Here is a 19,698-nt window from a genome sequence, read left to right as displayed (position 1 = left end):
ATCATTTTAACATTATAGGGCAGATTTATTATGCTGTGTAAAAAACGGCACAAAAATTTGGGAGACTTCGTCATGTAAAAAACAGTGTAAAATCAGCGCAATTTTTATGCATTTTTTTTATTTCGCTAAAACTTAAAATCTGGCGTTCGGGCAGTAAATTTCTCCATTTATTTTACACAGGTTTTTAAACCTTTGTTTTGGCTAATTTCATTATGCACAATATAATAAATAAGCCCCTAAATAAACCCAATAGAGTTGTTTTGCCTCTAGTGATGAGTGAAATTTGTCGGCAGGCATGGATTCATGGCGAAAAAATTGTCGGTGGCGGAAAAAAATTTGTTGTGCGCGTCAAAATAAATGAGGCATGTAAAAAAAAAAAAGTTGCGCGTGTAGAATAAAAAAATTGTCGCCCGTGTCAAAATAAATGAGGCATGTAAAAAAAAAAAGTTGCGCGTGTAGAATAAAAAAATTGTCGCCCGTGTCAAAAAAAAATTTGTTGTGGCAGCATGTGTAATTTTTGTTGACGTTCGCAACAACTTTTTGATGATTTTTGCCTGCCGAAAATTTCACTCATCACTAGATGCAAAACAATCCTATTGGGTTTATTTAGGGGCTCAACGCGCTTGACAATTTTCTTTGACGTGCATCATTTTCTCTTTTGCTAATTTTTTGCCGTTTTCAGTACTTACCCCCAATAAGGATTCAATATATCTTAGTTGGGATCGAGTACAAGGTACTGTTTTATTATTACAGAGAAAAGGGAATCATTTAACCATTAAATAAACCCAATAGGGCTGTTCTGCCCCCAATAAGGGGTAATTATATCTTAGTTGGGATCAAGTACAAGGTACTGTTTTATTATTACAGAGAAAAGGGAATCATTTAACCATTAAATAAACCCAATAGGACTGTTCTGCCCCCAATAAGGGGTAATTATATCTTAGTTGGGATCAAGTACAGGTACTGTTTTATTATTACAGAGAAAAGGGAATCATTTAACCATTAAATAAACCCAATAGGGCTGTTCTGCCCCCAATAAGGGGTAATTATATCTTAGTTGGGATCAAGTTAAAATTAAATCTATGGGGATGATCTTCCCATAATTCAGAGCTTTTTGGATAACTGTTTTCCAGATAACAGATCCCATTCCTGTCTATGAAATTGTGGACAAAGGAGGCAGTTATAGGGTTAATATGGTCCTTCTAGCAGTCAGTGAAATGCGCCAGTACCCTGAGAGTGTATAATTTAGTTATCATTATGTAATTGTCGTGCTGGCATGTAGAGTGATATATGTGCTATTGTGAAGCCGCTATATGGCCAGGAAATTCCAATTCAATTTTCACAACACTATCCCTTCTGAGTAATTATATTTGATTAACCTGCCCTTAATCACCTTATCCAATAACAGATTAGAGTACCTAGAAATGAATGGAATAATTCAGTGGTTGGTAGATAATAAATAACGTAATACACAGTGTGCCTTGGGTCTCATACAGTTCCCCGTCCAATTATTAGAAAGGAGTTTTCTATCTCACATTATCATCAACCTTTGTGGATTCGCATTCTTTAAATGAACTTCATTAGTTTTATGATCCTCCTTTAAAATAATAATAATACCTTATTTAATTATCATTATTATTTCAATAATTATATCTAAAGGAAATTGATACCCCCAGAATGAATAGCAACAGATAGTTTATATTATGTTAAGTGACCTATTAAAGAATCTCATCAAACTGGAATATATATATATCAGCAAATATTGCCCTTTTACATCCTTTCCCTTGAGCCGCCATTTAGTGATGGGCTGTGTGCTCCCTCAGAGATCAGCTGACAGGAAGTAATGCAGCTCTAATTGTAACAGGAAGTAGTGTGGGAGCAAAAGGCAGAACTCTGCCCATTCATTGGCTGATGGGGCCTAGCATGTATGTGTGCCTTGGCTTGTTTGTGTGCACTGTGAATCCTATGATCCCAGGGGGATCTTAAAATGGCAGTTTTCGATTTAGGATTATCCTATGGCACATACTACATAAAAATTATGGTGTCTTACCAATCTTATGATCATAATTTTGTAATTAAAAACCCCTGTTGTTTGTCAATATATGCACTAGCATGAAACTAACAAACAATTTACTTATTAAACAGGGGACCAGGGAATGTGCATTGATCAATCCCTTTTTCTTTTTGTATGTTTGTAGTTAATTTGGCCAGATCAGTTGCACTTCCACTGTATTTGTATACTTTATTTAGCCTTGGAGTGCTCCCACAACCTCTTTTTGTGTACATAAAAAGTATATTTTCATGAAAATGGTTTATTTAGATGAACATATAACATATCATACAACTTTTCAATTACATTTTTTTCAATTTAATTTATTTTTTTTGTAGTTTTTCAATTATTTGCCGCCTTCTTTGAACTTTTTCCAGCTCTCAAATGGGGGTCACTGACCTGACCTGGAAGCCAAAATAAAAAATTGCCCTGCGAAGCTACAGTTTTATTCTTATTTTAACTACTTATCTTTTTATCCAGACTCTGCCCTGTTCATAACAGTTCATTAACAGTAAGTTAAACCAAAAAACATTTATTTTTCTGGTCCAGATCATAAAATTGCCAATATATGGCAGGTTGAAACGTTTCTCCACTGTAAATATTCTAATTTGTAGTATTTTTGTGCATTATGCTACTGGCACTTAGGTTTTTTTCCTGGCAATGTAAAAATACCGGTTAAGAAGTCCAATCCGACCTACACCCATTCCGTGTGGGGTGAAAGGAATGAAACTCTTTGCACACATGGGGCAGATTTTGACCACAAACACTGATCAACGTGTATATTATTTAATTATCATTAATGGAACATGTAGCTCAAAAGTATAATAATCATGCCTAAAGGGTTTGTACATTAAGCAAGGTATTTTGCAGCATTTACACAAAAGTGGGGAAAGTTTTATATCAATTTAGCCTTTTATATGTCCTGCTTAACATAAAACATTAGAAAGAAAGGACAAAAAACACAGCATATTTTATTTGTATTAACCACACCTCAGGGTACTGAATCTATAACTCAGCTAATATCTACAAGCTAGATCTCCCATTGGTGTGGCTGATTTTCTGCTGTTGATCACTCAGTACATGATTAATTACTGTAATAAGCCATATATGACTATACACTATGTTCAACGTTTGTATGTATTTTCTACGTAGGGAATAAGTACAGAAATAATTACTTTTCCATGATTTGAGCAAATTAGCAAACCATTAATCATGGTTAAAACAGAATCAAGGGGATTTGCCACCAAGGATTGTCATGTATTCTGGGCTGCTATGACTGAATCTTGTGAATTAGAACTGGTGAGTTCTTGGCCAGGTCAAGGTAATGGTCTCACCCACCCAAAGTAGAGTCATAGCTGGGGATGTAATAAACATATTGAAGTGAATCTGGAAAATAAATAAGTCTAACAGTGGTATTCTCATCAAATGCATCCTTACTTGCGCTTGGCTTGGCGAGAAACTTTACTCATCTAAAGAGCTCTTTTGGCTGTACAGTTAGTTCTATATGCTGTTTTTAAAATAGAGCACTCAATTGATCAGAGCCTTAAATATGTTTACAGCAGTGGTAACCCTACATTATGAAAAGTAATGTTAAAAAAATTGACTTGTTTGACACTTGTTTGCTGCGACCGCACCTTTTTCGCTCGTCGCTTTAATCATGTGCAGGTATGGGATCCCTTATCCGGAAACCCGCTATCCAGAAATCTCCGAATTAGGGAATGCCCGTCTCCCATAGACTCCATTTTAATCAAATAATTCAGAATTTTAAAACTGATTTCCTTTTTCTATGTAGTAATAAAACAGTACCTTGTAATTGATCCCAACTAAGATACAAATAATCCTTATTGGATGCAAAACAATCCTATTGGATTTAATTGCTGTTTTATTGATTCTTTTGTAGACTTAAGGTATGGAGATCCAAATTACGGAAAGACCCTTTGGTCCCGAGCATTCTGGATAACGGGTCCTATACCTGTAATTCAAATTTTTCAAAATGATTCCCTTTTCTCTGTAATAATAAAACAGTACCTGTACTTGATCCCAACTAAGATATAATTACCCCTTATTGGGGGCAGAACAGTCCTATTGGGTTTATTTCATGGTTAAATGATTCCCTTTTCTCTGTAATAATAAAACAGTACCTGTACTTGATCCCAACTAAGATATAATTACCCCTTATTGGGGGCAGAACAGCCCTATTGGGTTTATTTAATGGTTAAATGATTCCCTTTTCTCTGTAATAATAAAACAATACCTGTACTTGATCCCAACTAAGATATAATTACCCCTTATTGGGGGCAGAACAGCCCTATTGGGTTTATTTAATGGTTAAATGATTCCCTTTTCTCTGTAATAATAAAACAGTACCTGTACTTGATCCCAACTAAGATATAATTACCCCTTATTGGGGGCAGAACAGCCCTATTGGGTTTATTTAATGGTTAAATGATTCCCTTTTCTCTGTAATAATAAAACAATACCTGTACTTGATCCCAACTAAGATATAATTACCCCTTATTGGGGGCAGAACAGCCCTATTGGGTTTATTTAATGGTTAAATGATTCCCTTTTCTCTGTAATAATAAAACAGTACCTGTACTTGATCCCAACTAAGATATAATTACCCCTTATTGGGGGCAGAACAGCCCTATTGGGGTTATTTAATGGTTAAATGATCCCCTTTTCTCTGTAATAATAAAACAGTACCTGTACTTGATACCAAATAAGATATAATTAATCCTTTTTGGAAGCAAAACTTTTTTTTTTTTTGAGTTTAAGCAATGTTTAAATGATTTTTCTTAGTAGACCTAAGGTATGGAGATTCAAATTATGGAAAGATCCCTTTTTCAGAAAACCCCAGCATTCTGGATAACAGGTCCCATACCTGTACATGTTGGAGGTGATTATATTTTTCCTTTCCAATAAAGTTTTATCTTAACTAATTTACAAAACCATGAAGCCCTTGATGTGAGACTATTCTTTGCTTCACATGTGCTTTTTTTTTTTATTAACATGATTAATGTAAGAGAAATATAAGAGCACCTGTTCTCTTAAGCTAATTGAGTTCTGCATATCTTGGGCTATTTTTTTCTTTAACAGAAAATATCCTAGAGAAAGAATTAGGAGACAGAGCAGATCCAGAATACGGTAAGAAACTCAAAACTTCAAGTTTAAATTATTCGGCCATTCATCAGACGCACGGAAAAACACAATTATAAGAGACAAGTTTATGGCAGACTATAAATACGTGAAGGTAATCTGGTAGAAGACAATATATTTGTGCATGGTTCTGAAATTTGCCTTCATGTCTGCCTGTAATTCAATTTTCAGATGTAATACAATAATCCCTAGAGGTCCCGTGGGGTTTAGTTTTTTTTTTCACAGCTAGATTATTGTGACAACTGAAAATGTCCAGACATTGGCTGACATGTAAAACAAAAACACATGTGGGCGAATTTCAAAAACAGAAAACGGAAATCTCATGTCGTTTGCAGAGTCCTTTCCCGCCGTGGTTACGGAAAAGATCTCTGTAACAGACAAGCCCGCAGAAGACCCGTCCCATGTGGTGGTTGCAGAAACAGGTAATTTGTTTTTATTAACTTGAAACAGCTCAGCTAAAAATTCATTTGTGTGGGTGAAGCGGTTACTTCATTTTCCAATAAAGCTACCGCGTGCAATAAATATACCCTTTATATGCCTGTCAGGCTGACGAAAAGCATCCCTGGGTTCTGTATAGCAAATCAGTAATTACGAATATAATAGCAGTAGATCATTTATAAATTATCAATAGCTTTAAAAGCTAGGGCAGACTTAATGCAGTTACTTGGTTTTTTTTTTAAGGCAAACTAAAATTAGATAAGTGACGCAAGAAGACTTATTAAATACTTCATAGCTTGGAAAACTCAATTACACAAATTCCCTTTTCTTGCTTTTCTTTTTTTAGGTATAATGCCAAATTTAATTTACGTAATTATCCCCACCATACCTCTACTTCTGCTGATACTGGTTGCTTTTGGAACATGTTGCTTCCAGATGGTACATAAAAGGTAAGACGGCTGTTTTTGATTCATAAAAGTAGAGGCAGGTTTACTAAAACTCTACCTTTTCTCATTTTTTTTTCTTTTTAAAAATTTGTATAAACTCATTTACCACGAATGTCTGACATTTACTAAAAAGTCTGAGCTGAATAATATGTGCGTGAAAAAGTTGTAGAAAAGTTGCAAAACTGCAACCTTTTTTCCCATTGTCGCACCAAAACCTCCACTTTTTTGAATTATTGCGTCAAAAATCCCAAAACCTCTAAAGTATCAAAGCAAAGAAAGATCCACCAGGGAAGGGAAGAGACATCTACCATTGACTTCTTCATGATCTTGACAAGTTTTAGCTGGCGAAATGTCAGATTTGGATTTTTAGCCATTTGTCTAATCTCGAAAAAGTCACAGTTATTTTTTCTTCGACTTTTAGCACTAGAAAATCAGAATTAAAAAATAAATATAACTGATAGTATATGGCCCCCATAGACTTTGGTGACTTGAGTTCTGCATGGGATCCAGAATTAAAAAAAAATATACAAAAATAAATTAATACATATGAATACATTTTAAATGTAAATATTATATATGAGATTATGTTGCCAACAAAGTAGGTTTGTGTTAGTTTAGTTAACCTCAAGTGTAAGGTTCTTGAAAAATGAAAAAAATGGTAAATTTAAAAAAAACTTTAGACCTGGATAACCAGGTTGAGTTTTAGGCACATAACAGATCAACCAAAGTGCTGGTAGAATCTTTATTGATATTTAGGCCCATGAACAGATCAAACAAAGTGCTGTTAGAATCTTTGTTGAGTTTTAGGCCCATGAACAGATCAACCAACGTGTTGGTAGAATCTTGTTGAGTTTTAGGCCCATGAACGGATCAACCAAAGTGCTGCTAGAATCTTTGTTGAGTTTAAGGCCCATGAACAGATCAACCAAAGTGTTGGTAGAATCTTGTTGAGTTTTAGGCCTATGAACAGATCAACCAAAGTGTTGGTAGAATCTTGTTGAGTTTTAGGCCCATGAACGGATCAACCAAAGTGCTGCTAGAATCTTTGTTGAGATTAAGGCCCATGAACAGATCAGCCAAAGTGCTGGTAGGATATTAGTTGAGTTTTAGGTCCATGAACAGATCAGCCAAAGTGCTGGTAGGATATTAGTTGAGTTTTAGGTCCATGAACAGATCAGCCAAAGTGCTGGTAGAATCTTTGTTGAGTTTTAGGCCCATGAACAGATCAACCAAAGTGCTGGTAGAATCTTTGTTGAGTTTTAGGCCCATGAACAGATCAACCAAAGTGTTGGTAAAATCTTGTTGAGTTTTAGGCCCATAAACAGATCAACCAAAGTGCTGGTAGAATCTTTGTTGAGTTTTAGGCCCATGAACAGATCAACCAAAGTGTTGGTAAAATCTTGTTGAGTTTTAGGCCCATAAACAGATCAACCAAAGTGCTGGTAGAATCTTTGTTGAGTTTTAGGCCCATGAAGCCAATGCTGATATTTGTTGATTCAACAGTGGTAAAAAAAGATCATTGCCCATTGCTACCAGTTGACCACTGGTCTTGAACAACAAATCCTGAAACCTGGGCAATGATAATTATCAGTTTTGATACTGTTTTCCCATCCATTTGATTGGCAAGTTCTATTGATTCCTACAAACTCTATGAAGGTAGCTTTACACTTACATGTATGGGATCTAATCTTATCCAGAATGCTTGGGGATCTTTCTGTAACTTGTATCACCACATGCTAAGTCTGATAAAAATAATTTTAACATAAAATAAACCCAGTTGGATTGTTTTGCTCATAATATTAATTCCCTTAGTTACCATCAAGTACAATTACATTTACATTACCACCAGCAATAAATAAATATTCCTACATTTTAGTATAGGTAATTTCCTTTGTATAATGCAGGAGCTATAGTATTGGTATAGTAAATATTTCCAGGTAATATTCATTTAAAAATGTCGACATTTGTATTGACAAAACACTTATTTCCCCTTTCCTCCTTTAAAAGTCCTGTCTTTCTGTTGTAACCACATTCCCAGTGCTAAATGTCTGTTAAAATAAAGCTGCCTTACTAAATCAATCAATCCTGTCATTCTGGTTCCATGGTATTATAATAACAAGCTATTTCAGCCGGCTGGAAACTTTTCATTTTCAGCACCGATAATTTGCTTAAGTCTAGATTTTTCTTTTTTTGTAAAATTATATGTGAATATAAACCATCAGGAGACTTCTTTTTTAGAGAAATTAAGAAATACCCACGGCTGCTGTCAGGGTCTTCAATAATTAAGTAAAGTTTAACAAACATGTACTTTGTATCCGCTGTTCATTAGCAATGCAAAGACTGTGGTGTAGGGTAATGATCTGTAAAACCACAATATAGAAAAGGGGATAAATGTAGAACTTCTGCCAATTAAATCTATGGCCATGTGAAAATACAACGATATTATTTGTCTCACATGGCAGAGCCATATTCGAGTAAGTAAGCTCTGATGGAGAACTCAGCCCATAATTGCCATAAAATGATATTGTCAAGACATCTCCTTGCCAGATGCTAAGCACATTGGAGAATGATAGGTTTCTTATTGGGGTTTAAAATAACTACAGTGTTGTAGGGAATGAACCTAAACTTATTTGATTGCAAATAGGATTCACCAGGTAACATCAAGACCCCCATAATAATAGACTTGCATTGTATCTACCTGCTGTATGTGTTCAAGATGGTTACTATGACCATGATATATAATAACTATAAATACCTCCAGCCTAGATGCTGAGGAACAAGCCTTTTCACATTTACTCTTGCAACATTGAAGATAATATAGCGGTTATACAAAGTAGACGCCATAAGGGCCATTGTTTGCACCCATTGTCATATCTTGACCACTGCAGCCATGAATCAACTACCCTTCCATTTCCTTGGCTGTCCCTTCTATAGATGATGAGGAATGCTCAATCCACACTTACCAACTGCTACTTTTCTACTTTTTTAGTTAACTCACCAATACCGGTGACTTTCATAATACAATTCAAACTACTACTACTGCTTCTACTACCTCACAATGTTGCTCTTCTGTACATCTCTGCTCTTGTTTCCTAAATCATTGCCTGCTTACCTCTTGAAATATTTTTTTTCCTTTCCCCTCAGTATACCAGAGAATCACCCCAACTGTAACTGTCTTCCTTTCTACCCCACCGTGCCATTTTCAAGGCCCACATTTTACAGGCCCACTTTACCTATGTTTGTTAGCCACCATACTTCAAGCTTCACCTCCCTATTGAAAAACTACTTAATGTATATTGTTTCAGCTTTGTATTCCACTAGATTCTCTAGCATTGTTGCACTGTAAACTGTAAAATAGTAATAAAACTATAAAGAGAGATCATGATGTATTGAGGATCTCATATTCGATCCAGGGTGGTCATTTACACCTGCACATACCTTACAATGTGACCTTCCTTCATTTTCCACTTTGTTAAGCTCAAGTCAAGACCTGGCATTGGCTACTCTGACTACATGTTTACATTTAAAGGGATAGTTCACTTTCTAAACACTTTTTCAGTCCAATTGTTTTCAAAACCTTTAAAACAGAAACAATCACAAAAATAACGACTAATTAAAATGGCATTTTTTTTCCTTCTTCAGGTGTTTTTGTTGAAATTAACAATATATACAGTAGCTACAGGGCAGAATCTCTATAAACACCCAGTACCAAAGTTGCTCATCTATCAAAGCCAAATAAATCAATCCATTCCAATATATCATCTCCCTTAAAGGTCTGAAACAATATAGACAGACCAGAAGTTAACAGTGCTCATAAATGTCTTTCTTTCTCTGCTTTGAACAAAAGAAAATCAAAAGATTATCAAAATTCTCCATACATTTTAGGTTTTTTAAAATATTTTAAAGGAAAGTTTAGTCTACTTTCATTGAGACATTCTTTAAAAGAAGCAGTTTTAGGCCCCTACTGAGTAAGCTCCATGACCTAATGCTGCTGTATTAACTAACTACCCAATTGGACTTTATGCAACAGCTTTAGCCTTTGGCCAATAGGCTACCCATGGCTCTAGACTGGTGTAGTATTCTACTAGTTCCCTTAGCTTAATCTTGTATTATTGTCTTCTTTGTCTTCTCTACATGCAGCAAAGAACGGTCAAAAACTAGCCCAACCCAATCTACTCTGTGGATCTCTAAGAATCAAAGAAATGAGATCAATATGGAGGTTTAGCTCAGCAATGACTTCTTTCCAACAATACAAACAAAATGTATGACAATGTATTTCCCGGATCACTAAATTTCAGAGCTTCAGCTTGGAATGACTTGCAATCTCAGCATCAGCATTCAGTTCAGCAAGAAGAACTAACGGCTCCCCCTTGAGGCACATTTTAAGAACTCTTTTATAATCCTCATGTTTGATTCATAGATAAACAAAAATATGTGTCTTGCTACATTAAAGGAAACAAACTATATTCGGTTTGCTAGAGGAAACTCTTGATGGACAATTTCTCTTACAATTTATATCAAGAAATATTATGGATGTTTCAAGTTGTTTGCAATACGAATGGAAGATTTTAGTTTTTTTTTTCTCCTGCAATGTACTTTTTGATGTACTTTGAATGGTATTGCAGTAGTTATGTATTGTTAAATACTAATTTATCTTTGCATAAAATTTGATAGAAAAGATTTTGCTTTATGATATTTCAAGGGCGGGGGATTGTCTTGGTTAACACACAATTGTATTTAATGGACAAACAGCACAGAGGGTATATTCTAATATCAGTGCCTGGAGATAATCTGGATAGATTTCCATAGATCAGAATTTTAGAATGAAGGCACAAATTCAGTAAACCATATATATATATATATATATATATATATATATACAGGTGCAATAAATCTATTTCAAAACACAGCAAACAAATACACAGTTCCTAGCAACAAGAGAAACTTGCCATAAGGAAACTTACCATAAGACCACTGCCATCTTCTTTGCGATCAGATTAAGGATATTTTGGGATCCCTAGCTGTCCTTGAGACCCTATGACAAGGAAAGCCAAGATTACCAATGAATATTTCAGTTTTAGCAAATGTAGGTTGGTTAGCCTAAAACAAGTTTTAACCACCTCCCCAACCCACTACATGAGAGACATAAAGTAGCTAATTAATTTATTGTATCAATTAGGAACAAAAACAGAAGAGATATTGGGAAAGAAGAAGAGTGTTAAAGAGAGAAAAGGAACATACCAAGGTGACCTTGTCTGTATCTGCCCTGGCTTCCTCCTTCCTCCTCTGTTCTTCCCAACTCTTTCTTTTTTCTCATTGTTCATTCCTCTCTTCTCCCTCCTTTTTTGCCCTGCTTTCCAATGCTCTAACTTTTTCACCATCAGTTTCCTCCCTCTCTCTTTGCAGCCCTTCCATTCAGATACACTTGTTCCCCTTCTCATCTGTTTTTTTGCAACCCTTTATTATTCTCCTAATCCCCCATCCCAGACACTTTAATGATCCCTGAAAACGTCAGGCTGTACAGTGGCAGTTCCCTCACCTTGCTGAAATGCTGGTGCAGTACATATCCGTATATTTTAATAATATGTCCTATTTCTTGTACTGAAGCTGTGGCTGCTTTTGGCCAGTAGCTCTTTTTATCTCTGTTGATGGTGATTCCAGGTATTTCCTTCCCAACTGCAATGAGAAACGCAACAGTACTGGACCTGAAGTTTAAAAACTAAGGGGCAGATTTATCAATGCAGAAGTAAAAAAAAAAGTCACAGGCATTTCCTGAAACCTTGACTAGTTGGGGTTTTATTAAAGAAAAAAAAAATGCCAAAAGAAAACAAGTAAAGGTTGTATAGAAGTCAATGAGCATATTCTCTAACAACCTTATTCATTTTCCCAGTCTAATAATGCATTTCAGTTTTCCAGTCTCGCTAAAAATGAATGAAACAATGTGATGCCCACCGACGTACAACTTTTTTCTGTGGAAGAAAAAGAGTAAACAGATTTAATGCTAAATCTAACATGGGGCTAGACATATTCTTAGTTTTCCAGGTGCCCTCAGCCAAGTGACTTGCGCTCTGATAAACTTCAGTTACACTTTACTGCTGAGCTACAAGTTGCAGTAAAGTCACTCTCTCCCTCCCCCCCCCCCAGCAGCCGATCAGCAGCAAGAGAACAGCTCCTTTACACCTGCTTTGCTAAAATTCTCCCATAGTGGTAGATAAAAGAACAGCTCTCAACAGTAAAACACCCAAGTCTGGCCATGACTCCTCCAGTTACATTGAGTAGGACAGACAATAGCTTATCTGAAAGAAGTGCAATGCATTGTGAAGCACTGGCTCTTTCTGAAAGTAAAGGATCAGGCACAATGAACTGATTTGGCTGCCTACACACCAATATTACAGCTAAAAATATATATCAAATATATAAAAAATGTGTTGGTTCAAAAATAACATTTTAAATGGCAAAATGAATTATTTGCAATGTACACAGTATCATCAAGTAATAAAAACTACACAATAAAAATCACGGAGTATGGGTTAAAAACAAATTTGGAAAAATAATAATGAGACTATTAGTTACCAGTGCAGTTCTCATCCAACGCCTGTCATCAGGTCATTGACTATTCCTTGACGATATCTCCTGCATCTATCATACTTTTGTGGTGCTGATAAGTAAATGAGCTGGAGGTTAGGCAGGATCAAGACTGCCCTTAGAGGCCCTAGTGAAACCCTAGGAACCATATCTATTTAGTTTAAGATGACAGATAATAGGTGAGATAATAAGATCTGTTTTTGTGGCTGAAGCTATCGTTCTACAAAACCTTCTAAATCTAAGCATGCAGGACAAGAGGTCAGCTATTTACACTGCAGGAGAAGTGCTTCTTAGTGAGGCAATGTCAAGGATTCATCACCGTGTAGGGAAGCTGCGGAATGCTCGGCCTCATAATGACTTTCAGAAGCAACAAACGGATGCAGGAAAGCATTCAGCTTGTCAACAGCTAAGAACTATGGGAGGTTTCTTTGCCTTTATCGGGATCAGCTCTGCCGACTGGTACATTATGTGCCGCTTCTGATTTTATTTCAACTTAGATTAATTATGTTGCTATGAGATAGTAAAATAACATCCTGACCATAAATGCCGTAAGTGAGAATGCGATTTCACAGTAATGTTTTGCAGCAGTGATATATATATATATAAACCCTAAGCTAAGTAGTTATAGTGAGTCAACTGCATATGAAGTACTAATTCTGTGTATGTAATTCAGCTCTCTTATAAGTCACATTATGTTATATTCCAAAGTCTGAAATGTGTCAGACGTTGTCAAAATGTCAGAGTAATGAGGTATAAAATACTACTTTGTATGCTAGTAATTTAGCACACACGCAGTAATACACATCAGAGGAAAAAAAGCTACCATTTGCCAATATGCCGTGCAAATGAAACTGAGATCATTTAAAATGGAAACGATCACAACAGCGTTATGTACAGTCAAAGAAAGGAAATATTATAACATGTAATGAGGCTGCCACCAGGTATAGAGCTTTAATGGGAAACACGTCTCAGTACAACAAAACATCAAAACTAGACAAGAAAATGGGCACTGATGGGGGAATTTGCATCAAAAAGAAAGGATTCTAGATGAAATAATGGGAAAAAGGGGCCATTTCTATTAGCAAACACAATGATGTACAATGTGATAGTGGAAGGTGACTTTAATGCCATAGAAGATTATAGACTAAGCACAAAACATAAAGGGTACAAAGCAGAAATATATACTTTGGAAAATGTTCATGAAAGCATCCAACGTGATGGACCCATCTCCGGTGTTTATTTTCCTTATATGCACTATTATTGGTATTATTATGGGACGGAACCCACTGGAATGCTAAATAGATGTTATACATCATTACAATGACTTTTTGACAATGTCTGACATTTCAGCAAAGACTTTAAAACTCAAGACGTACAGAATAGCATAACAGAGCTGAAGTTGGACCGTTCCGCACATTAGGGCTCAGAGCAAAGTGCAATTTTGAGCACAATTTCCATGTTTTTTTTTCTCACAAGAGTTTTACCTAGATTTCCAGGGGGTGTGATGTGCTTGGTACAATTGTGCTGCTCCCATCTCATCTGCATCCATTTTGCCAAAATCGCATTTCATGACAAATCATATGCAATCGCATGAAAACTGTCTGACATAATGTCCTGGATACACACAAACAAGAGATGTCTGTACAGGGTGAAATTGTGACGACAGCATTGGTTCTGGAAAAACAGACGCAGGTATTCTGCGCACTGATATTATACATTAAAGTTACTTGCACCTAAACACGCTCCCCCTACTTATTTGCACCAAGTTCCACTGCGCCCTCCCAATCTGTTTAGATGAATCCCATGCAATTTTGCCTATAGGTAATGCCTAGCTGCTGTGCATAAAACTTGAGCCCTTTGGCCTTGCAGTCCTGGCATCTAGTGCACTTCCGTATAGTTACTCTAATGTACCCACCCAGTCTTCTTTGGTTAATGGCGCACAAGTAAATGAGACATCTTGGAACTACAGCCACCCTGTATGTAGTGGTCATTTCAGGGTTGCAGGTTGTGTCAGTATTCTTCCAAAAGAATCACATGGCAATGGCACTACCCCCTGATTGGGTAAGAAGATCTGGTGCAAAGTTCAACTACATAATTCTGCATCTCTCTGCCCATATTGACTAGGGCAGCATCAAGTAGGCAAGGGCAAGTGACATCAGTGCATTTTCCCCATCAAAGATCCTGGTTCCCGACTGAACAGAATAATTAAGTCTTAACAAAGGGAGAAAGTCTAATTTTTCATAATCTAAACCACTCCCTACCTCACATCTCCTCAGTATGTTTGGGGGGGAGGAGGAAGTGAGCCAATAGCGTGGCCAGGGAGCAGGGGGACATGAGTGGCCCGGTGGGTAAAGGCAAGGTATGGTAGGTGTGCATTGGGTGGTAGGTGTGCATTGGACCCCTTCAAAGTTGTTACACTACTGAACAAGGCCTAACAATGGGGACATGAGGGCTGATTCACTAAAGGTCGATAAGTTTTATCGCACACTTTTTTGCGTTAAAATAGACGCGAAAATTAACACGCGATTCGCTACAGTATTACCGCATGCGTTAAGTCGCTTATCGCATGCGTTAATTTACGCGCTACCGCATGCGTTAATTTGCGTGCCGAAATAACACTAACGCATGATTCATAAACACTGAGGGGCGTATTTATTATGCTGTGTAAAACTAATTCGCCGAAAAAACGGAGTAAAAAGCTGTGTAAAATAAATGGAAAAGATCGCCATCTGAACGCCGGATATTACGCCGTTATTTTCCATAAGTTCCGGTGGAAGAAAAAAACGCGTAAAACAATTACGCCGATTTTATGCCGTTTTTACGCCATTTTTATATGGCGATGCCTGTCGATGTGTGGCGAATTTTCTTGCCGTTTTTTACACAGCATAATAAATATGCCCCTGAGACGCGCTAAATATCGCATTAGTCTGTGCGAAAATTAACACCTACTTGGGGCAGGCGGTAATTATAGAAAAGTACAGTTACTGAGCTTTTGGCAACACAATATGGACTTTGCAGTGGGATTTATTCAAGTCTGTGTTGGCCCCAGAGTGATGCAGCCGCCAGTTTGCAGGGAAATGGGCATTTTCAGAACAGTCATTTTCAGAAAGTATTGGCATGTATGGCTAATATGGCGTGGGTTTTTTCGCACGCGGCAAATATTTGTACGTGGTGCGTTGATTAGCGCTCGTTCCATCAAATACCGCACGAAAATAGTCTTCGCGACCAAAATAACGCAAGCAGCATCGCACGTAAATTAACGCAAGTATCCTTTTAGTGAATCGTGTGTTAAGACGCGAAAAATTAGACACAATAACATTTTTAAAGCATGCTATAAATAAAGGACGTTTTATTGACCTTTAGTGAATCAACCCTATGATCTTATACCATTGAGACCATTACTAGGGCAATCATAGATTATTATGCCTTTAACTATCATGTGTTTGTTTTAAACAGATAATAAATGAATTCTCTTTTGATGCCTTATCATCAGTCTTTGCACTTCAGGAGTTAACCCCCCCCCCCCCCCCCATTAAAAAGAAATGCGATTTATGTTTAGTTAAATAAATTATTTCTGCCGCAGCTAAAAAAAAACATATTTGTTAGCAATATTATACATGTTTTGCAATGGTAAGTGCCTACATTATTTAAATTCATGGAAAAATAACATTTAGACTGTTTTCGGATCTTGCATAAACATCCATCAAACTTTATCCTATGGCATGCAGAAACAGCTTTCATCCTTGCTTTGAAAATATAAATCAGAAAGGCAGAGAGAAAATGTTGTAGGGTGAATAAAGAAGCAATGATGGAGGAGCAAGTCTTTTTTTATTATAAATATCTATCCAAACACATATCTACAAACAGCATCAAGTCAAACATCTGTTTTGCTTTCTGAAGTTAACTTGAACCAAGTCAAAGTTTCCTGCTATTGATACCATTGACACCAAGAGCGAAACTGTTCATTGAGGTTCCTCTTAAAATGAGTCCATGGGCTAGTTATTGAAGGGTGGAGAACTTGACCCAGGTCTCTCAACCCATAAGAAACAATAAAATATTAAATATCAGACCAACAACATCCCCCCTTTTGGCAAGTTGCAGTGGAATATTAGAAATAAAGCAAAATTGACATGTATTGTGCTATAACCCCCACCAGGGTGTAAATGATCCCTTGACCTTAATGTTTCAGACAATGTTAATTGTTCAAGGGAAGTAATCTGAGTGTTCCTTCTGTAACCTTCTAGAATCTAGATGTATCAGGAAATGACAGACCGGGTGTATGGATAGGTTGGGAAATAGACACATTACCAATGGTATGACTATGATGACTCTATATACCGGCAAACTAAAGGTGCCCATACATGGGCCAATTCCCTTAGACCAATTCAGCAGCTTATTGGCCCGTGTATAGGCACTAATGACTGGCCTGCCCGACTGACATCTGGCCTGAAATCTGCCGCATCTCGATTGGGCAGGTTTGAAAATTAGTCGGCTCGTTGATGCGGCCCCTGAATCAACGGACGCCCATAACCAGGGCCAAACAACCTAATTAGCCAATATTTCCCACCCGTAGGTGGGGATACCGGGAGAAGATCCGCTCGCTTGGCAACGTCGGCGTGTATGGCCACCTTAAGACTGCAATGGAGAATGTGATTGAAGCAACTGTGCCTTCTTTGTGCAGAACATTTAACCGTTGTTGACTGGTGTTTCAGTCAGTAGGTTTTAGCTATACCTCAATTATTTATGGAAAACAATTCCTTTATTTTGAAACTGGTTTAATTCCATTTACCAAACCTAGTGATGTGTTGACTTTGCACAAGAATATAAAATCCTGTTCCTTGGTTTATGGGATCTATCATGAAAATAAACATTTAATATAAACTTCATCCAAATGAAAAGAGAAACTTTCTAAATATAATCAATTAAAAATTCTGTTCTGTTTTTGAAATAATCAAGTTACCCTTCACTATCCCCCTCTCATCATCTGTCTCCTTTCATTCTCTTTTGGTGCAGTAAGTGGAGTCAGGTTTTGATTGACATTTAGGTCTAATACATCCTTTGGGGGGGGGACGACGGTTGCACCCTTTGCCTAGAAGAGGTATTAGGGCTCACTCTTTCAAAATATCCGGCTTTGGAAGAAATCTTGTTTCTCTACATGCAGGATTTGTGCCGGAGTCAGTTATTTTGTTTGTGCTGAAGTCGGTTATTTGAGGGAGCTCTAACACATCTGCTAGCAAAGGGAGCTAAAAGGTGTATTGGACCAACCCATCAGTCAAAATCTGACCCTGACTCTGTATGAAGAGAGAAAGAAGAGACATTGATGCTGAGAGGGGGGAGAGTGAAGTGTAATCTGATTATTTCACAAATGCTATGGAATTTGGAAAGTTTCATATTTCCGTAAGACAAAGCTTATATGACATTTTAATTTTCACTATAGTTCCCCTTTAAGGTACAGAAACAATGCAATATGATCCAAACATTTAATTCTAGTTCAATTCAAAAACAAAATTGAAAAAAAACAACAAACAAAAAACATTAGTTAGCTTGATCATTAAACCCCAGCTACCCAATTTTCCAAACAGCATACTACTCTTTTTCAATCTCATTTGTTTGTTTCATATAGACAAACATTTCTTAAAATAGCCTTCATTCTCAGAGTATGACTGGTACTTCTAAGTTTCCTGGATATGGTTTCACAAGTGATGAGCGAATCTGTCCCGTTTCGAGAAAAATTCGCAAATCTTTCAAAAGTTTCGCGAAAAAGGTGAAAAATTCACGAAACGGTGAAAAAATCGTGCGTCAAAAAAATTGTCGCCCGCAACTATTCTTTTGTTGGGCGCAACTATTTTTTTGACGCATGACTATTCTTTTGTCGTCCGCACTGCCTTTCATACCATCTCTGGTTGATATTGCATAGGGTGGTGTTATACACTGCCCTCGAGCCTTTATATGAGCATGCTGCTATAGCTTATGGATCCTCATTAGATAGACTAATGATCTTTTCTATTAATCTAGAACCAGGTGGAACGTTGCAAGAGCCTTGCAAGAGGTGTGAGTTTAAAGAGCGTTCACAATGCCCCACATAGTTTGAAAAGTGCAAAAAAACAATCAGCAATTTGTTTTGCACTTTGCCCAATGCGTGGGGCATTGGCTGAATAGCTGACCTTGTTTCAGATCCCAGAGACCCGTGTACTGAAGTTTGAACCTGGTGGGGCCTGCATTAGGCAGGCAGGGATGAAGATGACCTCCCTCCAGCCCCTGGACCTTGAGTCTGCCTCTTGATACTACTCTTTGTAAAGAGAGCACAACCCTGGTTGCAAGTTCTCTTAGAATGGGCACTAAGGGGGACACTCTTGCACCCCTTAGGGCTCTTGCACTGGTGCCCAGGGGCTTTGCAAATGAGCCCTGATCTCTCTGTGAGAAGAAATACAAAGTTCAAGTGCCAGAACAGGAACAGAACATCTCCACAAAGGCCTGCCCTAGGGTGGTGAAGCCCATCTCCACAGAAATGTATCTTCATATTGTATAATGAGCATCTGCTAAACCGTAATGGTATTAGTACTTCTCTACTACCAGCAATTGATATGTACAGATATAGGCTGGCATTCTGAGCTCAGTTTGCATGTTTCAGAAAATGATGGGGACTAGTTACTAATATGTATATACTGTGGATTTTGAAGTTTGAATTCAAGTATATATGGGACATTTGTTGTTGTTTCTCCATATGGTGAAGCCCTGCTCAACTGCACTGATTAACAGTCTGGGCAAAAAAAGTAAAAGGGTTAGGGTACATACATGGGAAAAAATATACAGGTATGGAACCCATTATCCAGAATGCTCGGGACCTGGGGTTTTCCAGTTAATGGTTCTTTCCGTAATTCGGATCTCCTATGTTAAGTCTGCTAATAAAATTATTTAATCAAACCCAATAGGATTGTGTTGGCTCCAATAAGGATTAATTATATCTTAGTTGGGATCAAGCACAGGTACAGGTATCGGACCCCTTATCCAGAAACCCGT

The 19,698-nt window shown here is 37.2% G+C and overlaps 1 protein-coding gene across 1 annotated transcript in view; it reads left to right on the top strand.

Annotated features, from left to right (window-relative positions):
- Positions 1-10,759, top strand: part of chodl (chondrolectin) — a 51,362-nt gene extending 40,603 nt beyond the window's left edge. The window contains 4 exon segments of the mRNA NM_001126877.1: positions 5,150-5,197; positions 5,545-5,631; positions 5,994-6,096; positions 10,234-10,759. Of these exon segments, the coding sequence (NP_001120349.1) occupies positions 5,150-5,197; positions 5,545-5,631; positions 5,994-6,096; positions 10,234-10,318 (323 nt within the window). The 3' untranslated portion in view covers positions 10,319-10,759.
- Positions 10,760-19,698: the final 8,939 nt, after the last annotated feature.

This window comes from Xenopus tropicalis, chromosome 2, assembly GCF_000004195.4.
Source record: "Xenopus tropicalis strain Nigerian chromosome 2, UCB_Xtro_10.0, whole genome shotgun sequence".
Taxonomy (NCBI): domain Eukaryota; kingdom Metazoa; phylum Chordata; class Amphibia; order Anura; family Pipidae; genus Xenopus; species Xenopus tropicalis.
The sequence above is the reverse complement of the archived record's forward strand: the minus strand, read 5'-3'. Positions and strand labels throughout refer to the sequence as shown.